This window comes from Sminthopsis crassicaudata, chromosome 2 (genome assembly GCF_048593235.1).
Source record: "Sminthopsis crassicaudata isolate SCR6 chromosome 2, ASM4859323v1, whole genome shotgun sequence".
Lineage (NCBI taxonomy): Eukaryota > Metazoa > Chordata > Mammalia > Dasyuromorphia > Dasyuridae > Sminthopsis > Sminthopsis crassicaudata.
In genome coordinates this window covers 579,600,789-579,613,022 of record NC_133618.1, presented here as the reverse complement: position 1 = coordinate 579,613,022, position 12,234 = coordinate 579,600,789, and the positions used below count along the sequence as shown (strand labels likewise).

Below are 12,234 nucleotides of genomic sequence, written 5' to 3'. Positions count from 1 at the left end.
TTTAACATCCTATATCAAAGAAGAATCAAAGAATATAAATGCTCCAACATTAATTCTTAAGAAATGGATTGGGTACTTCACTGTAACCATGTTAGCTCTTCTGGACCAATAGCTGTAGATAAAGCCATTTCCTTAACTCTTTAACTAATGAATATCATAAACCCCACCTTGAGGGGCAGGGAGGGGGGGATGTCAATATTTTAAAGGTCATCCCTTTAAAGTCTAAGAAGTTACTGTCCAAAAACACTTCATAAGATATTTTACATTAATCTAATTACCCTGAATAATCAGATTTCACTTTAACTTAATTCATATCATCTTAAATAATAATCACTAATAGTTTTAAGATAATCTATTGCTTCTACAATACACTCTGCAACTTATGTATAGAAAATATATATTTTAAGTTTTATTTAGAAGCCCAATTCTAACATTAAGGGCTTAAGTCAAAGGCACACAAAAAGAGATAAAACTCATTTAAAAAAAAAAAAAGGGGGGGTGTGTTTAAGTCATTAGAAACCTAGATATACAATCGTACCCTTCACTTAAGAGAAATACTCTGAGTAAAATTCCAAAATTATATTCAATCACAATTCCCTGAAAGGAATTAAACATCTTAAGATGTCTTGTTTAGAATACTAATATGTAAATTCATATTTATACTTCAACTTCACCTATTCCTTCATTAAATTTCAGTCAAAAGAGGTCTACCTAATAATTGACTACTGGAAACCAATGAATAATTTTCTAAAGTATTTTTTAAAAGACTAGCTCTTATTTTAATTTTTGAAATAGTTTATCAATATCAACAGCATATAACGTTATCATATACTATAAATTTTTTGATCTGTATTTGATCAAAGTTTTGTTAAGGGAAGATTGTCTATTGTCTAAGGACCAGTCTAGTTCAGTATGTTTGATATTAAGTAAAGTCACAGCTTCTGATTGCACTCTTCTGGGTATTCTCTAGCTTATCTACATCTCAGAAGTGAATCAATACTCTATAAAGATGGTAAAATAGGGGCAGACTTCAACCTTATTCTTGAAAATTATGTCTTTTAATCCAAACCAAGATAGCATTAACTTTTTTGGTGGTTATATCACTGTTGACTTATGGTAGATTGCTGTCCATTAAAAACCCCAAAACGTTTTCAAATTGCTGTCTAGTTATACTTCTCCGACCCTTCACAATAAAGTGTAATATTTTACATTTATTCATATTAAATTTCAATTCATTAAATCCAGTTCAGTTTCTAGTCTGCCAAAGACCTTTAGATCATCAATCTGTAATCAGTGTGCTAATCATTTTCCCTTGCTTTCTTTTAAGCTCACTTAAATTTTATGAATTTATCTAATGATATCAGGTTAAAACCAAAGTCTTTTCAACTTTCTTACAATCAATCAACAAGCATTTATTCAAATGCTTTTATATTCCAGGCACTATGCTAGGCATTGGAAACACAAGGAAAAAAGCTAAATAAACAGTTCTTTCTTACTGGAGCTAACAATCTAAGAAGGGAAACAACATACATACATATATACATACATGCATGCATATGTACATTCACGTACGTATGTGTGTATATCGCCCAAATATACACAAAATTATTAAAAGATGGAAATATTTTACAAAACTTCATATTTGCCTTCTCAATTGGGAGGGGGGAGATAGAGAAGGAGAAAGAAAGAATCTGGAACAAAAGTTTTAAAAGCAAATGTAAAAAAATTGTTTTATATATAACTAGGAAATTAAGATATTTTTTGAAAATCAGTAAAAGGAAATTTAGAAGACCACCTAAAAATGCTTCATAGAGAAATGAGTTTGTATAAAGTTTTGAAAGAAACCAAGCCATGAGGGAACATTCTAAACATGGAAGGCAGTCAATGCAAAGGCACAGACCCAGAAAGTTCTACAGGGGAAAGAAAGAGAGGCAGGTGACCTTGGCACAGTCCACCCTCACTTAAACCCAATTTACTTGCATGTTAAAGCATCACCGTCCTGATGAGAATAAGAACAAACAACAAGTGTAAGATTACTCAGAAGTATTATGTTATTATGCCATGAATATCTTCTTCAAAGAGAACCAAAAGGCACCAGATATGGCAAACACCAAATATTCCAAAACTCTAATGGACAGTGATCTCATAAATAAGGATATTTCTTGCACATCTCAACCATCCATGCCTGCTCATCTCCTACAACTTTCATCTATGTTGTTCCAAATAAAACTGATTACTACTAACAAAGCAGTCATCTACAAGTCAGCTTTCTCTATATATACTTAGACCACTAACTTGAATAAAAATCAAAACTAAATTTGGAGAAGGATAAAGATGAGGTAATATTATATGCAATACAATGTTTAGAGCAATAGCTCTAAAAACTATTTAAGCAACTTGTAGACCAGAGATTCTTAATCATTTTTGTGTCATGAACTCTTTGATAGTCTAGTAAAGTATACAGACCACTTACTTAGAACAAGTTTCTAAATGCATAAAATAAAACATGTAGAATTATTTTTATTATATATATAATATATAATTACATATATTTTATAATATATAATTGTATATATTACAAGTAAAACAAATTATCTTGAAATAGAATTATGAATATTTTATAAGTTCATAGAATAGGATTCCAATGGAAAACTTTTTTTAAGTCAAATACACAAAAGATAATGATTTAGAAAAAAATTTCCTAGAAAAGTTTAACAGATATAAAACAGTTGCCACAACAAGGAGGCCAAAAGTATCCAGAAATTGCCTTTCAGCTAGACATTTGATTTTCTTGCCAAGAGATAAGACACAAAGAGCAACAATGGTTTAGACCCCAGCTTCTTAAACTGTGGCTCACAATGCGCAATGTGATTTATTATCAGTAATGTTTGATTTGTATATCTATTTTATATATCCAAATACCCAGGTTTGCAAAAAAAAAAATTTCTCAGGCAAAAAGAGGTTTGGAAAAAGTTTAAGCAGCCCTGGTTTAGACTACAAGCTTATTTGCAAAATACAATAGAGAAAGTTGGAGAAAGATTATAAACAGAATATCTCCCAAAAAAGTGAAAGGAAAAATAAGAATGTTAAAAAAAAAAAAATTTAAGGCCCCTATATGTCAAGACTATTTTAAGATAAAACTGGAAGGACACTTAATCAATACAAAATAATTTGCTATCACTTTTGGTGCTTTAGTCTTATATTTGATACTGGAATTTGGACTCTGGCATCTCAGTAGCAGATGGCAGAATAAAGATTAAATCAGTACAAATGGTTTAGCCAGATCAAGCACACAAATAGAAAGACATACAGTGAGGGAGGTAGGGCAGTATGCATGGAAAGGATGACCATAGACAAGTCCAACACTCCCACATCTATGACAGTTATGTTTTGTGGTCCTGTTGAACTGTTTTTCTTTTGTTATTGGGTAGTAAAAATGCTATTAAAAAATTGTTTTAATAGTAAATGTTTCCTTTATATAAATGGGGGGGGGGGGAGAGGAAGAACAGGAGAGAGAGGGGAAGTCCTTTCCCAGCTTTCCAAAGGCATGAAGGAATTACAAAGATACACTCAAAACTAATCAATTTTAAACTTAAATAATGATAAAATGCACAGAATTATGTAGAATGAAGAGTTAGGTTCTAGGCTTGAGTCTGTTACTAACTAGTTATGTAATCTTGGGCAAGAGGCACAACTTCCCAGAGACTATTTAGGAAAGGAGTTAGGAAAGGAAAGATAGTACTACATGATTGCTAGTTAATATGATTCTCTAATAGCATCAATTTTTAAATCAATATAAATAGTATTTAAAACTCTTTGGAAAATAGAAATAAAAATAATTACAAAAGAAATAATGATATTATGATATTATAATGATATTATGCATGTTTTTGTTCATTACATTTTTTTTCTTTTCTTAACATATAAGAGAAACTTATTGGACAATAATAATAGCTACCATTTATATAGCACTTTAAGATTTACAAAGTATTTTACAAATATTATCTAATTGGTTCTTTTCACAACCTTGGGAGATAATTGTTTTTATTATCCCCATTTTACAAATGAAGAAACTGAGGCAGACAAAAGTTAAATGACTTGTTAGGTAGCTAGTAAGTTTCTGAGGTAATCAATATTTGAACTCAGATCTTCCTTTTATCAGGCCTAGCACTTTATCTTCTTCACCATCTAGCTATCTGAAATATAAATACTATACCCAAGAAAAATTATATTTAAGTTGCCTAGAATTCGAGGGTTTTTTCAATTGTATTAAAAGCATATTCCTATAATCTTTCACATTGTTGAAAAACTTTAATTTCATTCTACACATTACAATGAAGTTTCCAATGAAACTTGGGGAAGGGGAGGAGAAGAAAAAGAGAAGGGGGCTACTGAAAAGGACTTTTTGCAATCAAAAATACCTGTCTAAAATAAAAAGTGAATGCAATTTAAAACAATACTGAGTTTTTACCTCACAAATAGTCATTTGGCAAAGATAACAACATAAATGTTTAATTTTGGCAAGGCTACAGAAGTAGTATACTACTATACAGTGGATCTGGTTACATTATGAAAAACAATTTAGAATTACAAAAAGAAAGGTCACTAAACATCTCAGACATAGGAGCCCCAATACTGAATTTATACCTTAAGAAGGTCAAAGATGAAAGGGAATGTCCCACATGTAACAAAATATTCATAGCAACAATTTTTGTAGTAGCAAAAAACTAGGAAAAGTTAACTGTCTATTAAGTGAAGAATGGCTAAACTGTGATGTAAAAATGGAATAAAATGGATTAAAAAAAAAAAAAGGAATTAAGTGAAACTTATGAAACTTGCTGAACTTCTGGAATCTGCCTCTAGGATCCTGGATTGTAATGGAGAGCTCTTACCTTATCTTACCCAGAACCAAGTCTCTCCCAGTGATTTTCCAAACCATACAGATGCCTCATTATTAGCCTCTTCCCCTCTTTCAGATTTCTTTTATGTGTCCTTCTCTTCTATTTCAATGTAAACTCCTTGAAGACTAGAATGGTCTAGTTTGCTTGTTTTACTATTATCCCCAGCACCTTAGCACAGTGCTTATATTTATTCATACATATCCGTATGGCTTTTATGTACAATGAAGTAAGCAGAACCATTAGAAAAATATGCATAATGATATTATAATGTAAATAAAAATACTAAAAAGGTAGCTGAACTAAGATTAATTGTAATGAATAACCTTGATCCCAGAGAAGAGATACCCCTGTCCCAGTAGAGAACTACAGAAACAGAATCTTGCATACATTGTTACTTGGTGTTTCCTTGGCTGGTTTTGAATAATTGCTTTTCTTTGTAAAGAAGACACAGTCCAAGGAAGGAAAGATCATGTGCTATAAAAAAACAAAACATCAATAATACTTTAATAAGCCAAAAACTAGCATTACTTATAATAGAGAAACATTAGAAGCTTTCCCGATAAGATTAAGAGTAAAGATATCTACCATCTCCCCTATTATTTGACCTTTTTCTACAGTACTTCTGATCCTTTGATTTGTTTATGTAGGTAACTGTCAGAAAAAGAACTCCACCTACCAATAGAGATCAGCCACTGATATGAAATTTAGTCTTAGTAAGTAGCTATAGGTCCTGAGAAATTAACTGACTTAGCCAGAAACATGGAGCCACAGGGTCATCTGAGAAGGAAATCAGCAACTAACAACTAAGACAAACAGGAAAATCTTACCTTAGGAGAAGCCACTTGAACTAAACATTGAATTCTCTGAGGCAGAGGTGATAAAGGAATCCATAGGGGACATGCCTATAAAAAGTACAGATCCTAGAGAGGGAAAGTTGTGTTTGAAGAACAACAAAAGTTGGATTACAAAATATACAAAGGAAAGAAATGTATGAGAAGTGTAGAAAGGTAACCTAGAATCAGATTGTAATTATCAAGTTATGAAACCTTTATTTTATTCTCAAGATTCACTGAAGTTTCTTCATGGGGTCTGGAGAGGGAGAGGAAGTAGAGGAAAAGGGGTGGAGAGTTATAAAACAAGTCAGACTTGTGCCTGAGGAACATTATTTTGGCAACTATGTTGAAAACTGACTAGAGAGGAGGGAGAAATTAACTGGAAACCATGAGTTCAACCAAGAGACTAGTTTCTATAGTTCTATCAAAAAATAAAAGCCTGAACTAGCTTCATGATTGGATGACTGGGAAGAAAGGGACAGATAAACACAAGATGTAGAGGAGGAAGAATCAAAAACTGACTGGATATGGGTAGCAAAGGAGATGGAAGTGTTAAGGATTATTATGATTGTGAATATGAATGACTAGAGAAATAAACTAGAGAAGTAAGACTTAGAAACAAATGTGCGAAAACAGTCTAGTATTCCATAACCACAAGAAACACTAGTTTTTGAGAAAAGGAATAGGCTCCTTATATTATAACCACTGAGAAAACTGGATAATATTTTGATGAAAAAGCTTTTTGTATATAGATATCATCTCAATGTAAAAACATACAACAAAAATTTTACAAAGACCAGAAAATCTTTTTTTTTTCCTCTCATAATTACAGATGGGGCAAAATCAGTAACCATAAAAGGAACAGACGACAATAATATTGATTTTAGAATATGTAAAACCTTTTTGCACAAATTAAAATCAATGCAACTAAAATCAAAGATACAGATGGAGGAAAACTTTCCTTCAAATATTTCTAAAGAGTATGTAACACAAAATCTATATGGAATTGATCAGAATTGATAAAAATAATAATAATAATTGCCCAAGAGGCAAGTATTCAAACTAAATGAACAGTTTTCAAAAAAAAAAAATACAAGCTACCTTTAACTACTTGAAGATGTCCAAAATAACTAATAAATTGAGAAATGCTGATTAACCCTGAAACTACTATAAATCTACAATGCTTGCAAAGTTGTCAGAAGAAAGAAAAACTAATTTTTAGAAGTTTATACACAAGTCCACCAATTCACTGTTTGCAAAATTGTTTATTCATTTAGCCATTCTGGAAAATTATTTGGAATTACATTAAAAAAGTCACTAAATTGTTTAAATCCTCTGAATAAGCGATTACATTACTGAGCCTAAACCCCAAGTTACTATCATCAAGAAAAAACTTCTATGAATAAAAATGTTCAAAAAAGCACTATTTGTAAAAATAAAATCTGAAAATAAAATATGTCCATTTTGGGAATTGCTAAGCATATTATATATATACACACATATATAAAAATAATAGACTTATTATGCCATAAGTAATGTTAAATATGAACAATTAAAAAAACGAGAAAGCATCTGTATGAAATGATGTTAGATATAGAAAACAAAGAAAAAAGAACATATATATTTAATGCAACAATATAAATAAAAATAAACAAAGAAACAAAACTATGGTCAAATACAGTTATGATTGTTATAAGCACCAAAATACCTAAGTTAAATAAAACATTTCTTCTTTCTGCTAAACACTAATTATCTTGCTAGGTATATGTGGTTTTATTTTTGGTGGAAGGGGAAGAAGAAAAGTCCTTTCTAGAGGGGTTTGCTTGGGTATTTTTTGTGAAGTATCTGTTGTGTCAAAAACAAAATGTATTCATAAATTTAAAAATATGGAAAAAAATGTTATAGTGAAATTCAAGGCCATATTATCTAACTATAGTAAATACTAAAAATATTTCTGGCATATGTAAAAATAAAGCCAAATTTGTTTTCTTGCATCCTTTAAAAAACCAACAAATATTCACCAATCTTAAAAAAAAAAAAAATTAAGTTGCAAATAGCAAAACAAAAGAATCACTTAATATTCCCTTATCTGGGTAAAAATTAGAATTTTAAGAATGAAAAAGTTTCCTTAACATGTAGATTTTTAAATTTACTTGAAAATTTAAATACTATAACTCTGGTTTTAAAATTCGAAGTCTTTACTGTTCTCAAGGGAATAGGCTCCCAATAAAATGGGATATAATTTTAATTTTATTGGATTTTGAAGACTACGTTTCACATTAATAGTGTTTGCCTACTTCATAAAAGAAGGCCTCTCTTCTTGGCTGTCAAATGAATCAGAAGTCTCATAATTAAGTTATCTACATTCTTGTGAAAAAAGCATTTACAGCTATAGCAAAAAAGTAATTTCTCAAGACTAAGACTATCATCAATAAGTCCATAATGTATGAAAATGATATTCTGTAATATCACCATGAGGTGTATAAAACTTTGCTTCCTATTTTTCTAAATTTCATAAAACAAAAAAAGCTTAAAAGAAGCTCAAGGAAAACAAGGTGGAAGGAAAATTTATTTTAAAAAAGCTTTTTATATTAAAATCTGAATGTATTCCAAGATGAAGTTGTGTTTAAAAATCACAAATCACAATGTAAAAGTACTTTAGAAATCCTTGAAAAAAATGCATATTTTCATCAGCTCCATAGTTAAGCTATAAGTTACTTTGAAATAATTTTTTCCAAAAAATAGTTCCAACACAAAGTTTGAAATCTTTTTCTAATCAAGATAAAAGAAAAGGAAATCTAAAGTAGGGAGAATTGGATTTTCCAGACATGGGATGAGAGGGAGGTAGAGAAAAGATAGACAGAATGATTGAGGGGGAGGAGAAAGAGAAGAAATGGGGGGGGGGAGAGGGAGAGGAGGAGATGTGTGGCATAGAAGTAAAAGCAATAAAACTATTTTGAGTAGTTTTTTGAATGCATAAACCAAGGCATGTTATTCTATTTATGATTTTATCTTTGTGCCTAAGAGTGTAATAATAGCCATAAATTCTAATTTTCTAATAAAACTAGGCAATTTTTAAGTTGGAAAAACTAATAAAATTTTAAAGGCTGGCCTCTGTTAAAATTTTTATAAATAATTTTGTCAACACAAAATTAATGTAAATAAACCTTGGGAATAAAACAAAACAGAACAGAACTCAAAGTTTTGGCTAGTTCAAGTTAAAATTACCTAGAAACATTATCTTCTTATACAAGAAGTGGTACAACAAAAACATTTCAAAATACTCATGTCTTCAAAAATCTAACTATGGAAGTTATCTTGCACTTCCTGGATATAATTTATAATCTTCATTTTTATTCTTATTCTTTTCTAAGGCTTTCAATTAATGACCTGCTAGAATGAAGATAAATTTAGTCTTTATCATAAAACTCAGCAATTAAGTTACATAAAAACACAGTAAACAATTAAGATAGTGTGGCAGGAATTTGTTCTCAACATCTGTTTCCCTTTCTTCAACAGTGTTTCTATGGCAGAAGAAATTGGTGAAATAATTCACTATCTGCTTATCCCACTTCCTGTCTCATCTCATCTATAAAGTGAAGGGGGTTGGATTTGATATTCAAGTTCCATTCGATTAAGAAGCAATGAACTGGTGAAAGATGTTTAAGAAAACAAACATCCTAATTGACAGCATCATCAAAAGTTCTTTATTCTTATTGAAAAATGAAAAGGTCCATATAAAGGAACTATATTATTTTCAATGCCCTTTTCCAGTGTGCTAAATACAAACACACAAAAATATTATATAAATACAACTTAAGGTGCCTATTGTATAAAGCTACTAAAAGCTGTCCCAGTCATCCCACCACTTCCCTTTTACCTAAGGAATTCAAAATGACAAAAGGGAATCAAGTCTTAGTTTTGCCCCTGTCTTACAGAGCCCTAGGTAAATTATGAAAATAATACTATTAAGTCTGAAAGTCCCTGGAAATCATTTATTGCAACTACTTCATTTTACAGATGAAGACACTGAAGAGATGAAGTACCTTGCCCAAGGTCATACAGGTAGTGAGGCGAAAAGCTAACTTCCAGTCCAGTTGTTTTTTCCAGATCTCCTTAGTCTTCTTTCCCAATTTACCCACCTTCCAAGCCATCCCTTTCCTACTCTTGGACAACAAGCAGTAGATCCCTTCCCTAACTTTTATATGCAGCTTATGACACATCCTTCCCAGGCAAAAGAGCAAGCTTTGAAGAAGTGAAATACCATTTACATCACACCTATGTCATGGGCTTCAAACTTCCTTTAAATCCAATATCATGGCACTCTTGGACTTCAGGATTAAGATTCCAAGATCCAAGATACTTTTTAACACAGTCTTTAAAAAAAAAAAAAAAAAAAAAACCACCAAAAAAATTGTTGACACTAATTGTCTTAAGAGTTGAAAGCTCAAACCTCTTTTTAAAATTAACTTATCCAAAAAAATTTAAGCCACCATTTACTGCTAGTTCTGCATACACATTTCTTCCAGAAAATCTCCTTCCGAAACTTTAATTCCGTAGAGTCTTTTCCCAATGAAGACCTTGAATAAAAAACAATCACTATTCTCATCCAAAAACATAAAGGAAAGAGGAGCTGTGTGCTAGATATAAATAAAACTAAGTCATCCACAATAAAAATCGACCTGTTTTAATCCAGACAACCAGGATAACTAATAGACAAAGTGCTGTGTACTGTAACTGCCCCGCAGATAGGACTTTCTCATTAAAAATACTTCAGGGTTAATTAAGTGACAGGCCAGAAGACCTAGAAGCTACTTTTTATCTCACTAAAACACATCGTGGCAGACGTTTAAACTTCTAAATATGTAACAGTGTCGCTCGCATTTCCTTGCCGGAATGGAGCAAGCTCCTTCATTTATAAGGGTGCAGCCAGGCCCCATTTCTCTTTAAGCCAGCCGTCCCAGCCAGGTTTGATTCGGTGGCCCGTCAGCGCCAGTTTGACACTCCTGGAAGAAGCGATGGGAGGCAGGGCAGGGGCAGACAGCGCCACTGGGGCAGACAGCGCCACTGGGGCAGCCCCACTCTGGGCCGCGGGGAGCAGCTCCCCGGTTTCGGCTCTTACCTTGAACACTTTCCCAAAGGCTCCGTCCCCCAGTTCACCTATGATTTCCCAAAAGTCCTCGGGGTTCAGGTCTCTCTTCACATGCTCGTACTGCTTCTTCTTCTTGTCGCTGCCCAATTTGAAGATTTTGCGGAAATTGAAAAAGGACATTTTTCCTGCCCGTCGAAGCTCCCTCCAGTTACAGAATAAAAACCACAATAAAAAAGCCAAAGTTTCTCTTCCTTTGGGCTTCTCCCTTCAGGTTTTTCAACGGAAGGCAGGCAGGATCGGGGTCCCTCCGGACGCCCCACTCCTCCACGCAGCCCGGCCCGGCAGGGTTGGGCCGTCCGCACCCCCCGGGGAGGAGCGACCCGCTCCCGAGGTCCCGGCCCCCAGCGGGGGGAGGCTGGGGGAGGCGGCGCTCCGTGCCCGGCGAGTCCCGGCCAACGCGCCTCCCAGGCGGGCGGGCCGCCCGCGGCCGTCCCGAAGGAAGGAAGCGGGGGAGGGCGCCTCGCCTCCGGACCCGGGCCCCCGCGTTCCCCTCCCCGTACCCCGAGGAGCCCGCTGAGGAGCAGGGGTCGAAGTGCGAGCTGTCCCGGCGCCGCGGCTGGCAGGCCCGCGCCACACCACGTCCCGGAGCGGGTGGCCAGCGGATGGCGGGGGCGAATCGCCGGCCTCCCTCGCGGCCGGCCCAGGCGCTTGCTCTCTAGGCCCCCGAGGCGCCGCTTCCCGAGGCGCGGGACTCCGGCCGTCCCCCGCCGCCCTCCTCTCGTCTCCCAGGCGGCGCTCCCGCTGCAACTACCTCGGTCCCTCCTCAGCTAGCAGAGCCTCGGCCTGGGGCGCGCGCCCGCGCCCTCGCACACAGCGGCGGCCCCGGCGGGTCCCGCGCACGCGCGCTCCGGCCGCGCTGGCTCACGCAGCCGTTGGGGGAAGCCGTTGGGGACGGTTGCTGTGGGGACTTTGCGGGGAACGCGCCTTCCCATGCCTCTCCTTAGTCTGACTCTGGGGGTTGGCGGAGACGGCGGCGGGGATCGCCTGCCGCCCAATCACGGCGACTGGGGATGATTTGGGTAGTGACAAGCCGAACGCGGAAGGCATCCACTCCAAATATTATGGCGCCTTGGCCCATTCTCACCCCACCCTTTCACAAACCCTTGAGTCAGACCGAGTTGCCTCATCCCGGAGTGTGAGCATTTGTCACTGAACCTCCAGAGTATGGCGAGCCGGGCGAGGAACGGTCTTTTCTGGCGTCGCATCCTGAAGAAAGAGCCCCAGACTTCAAAGGACGTCCCCGGTCTCCTGTCCCTGCTGGAGTACAAGGCTAAAAAATGTTTAAAAAAAAAAAAATCCCCCCAAATTTCACCACAACCTTATTCCCTCACATTTTAAATTTGTTAAC

General features: G+C 35.5%; 1 protein-coding gene across 1 annotated transcript in view; it reads right to left on the bottom strand.

Moving 5' to 3' along the window:
• The window catches only part of SLK (STE20 like kinase), a 60,322-nt gene extending 49,148 nt beyond the window's left edge, over window positions 1-11,174 (bottom strand). The window contains 1 exon segment of the mRNA XM_074295513.1: window positions 10,857-11,174. Coding sequence (XP_074151614.1) covers window positions 10,857-11,006 — 150 coding nt within the window. The 5' untranslated portion in view covers window positions 11,007-11,174.
• Window positions 11,175-12,234: the final 1,060 nt, after the last annotated feature.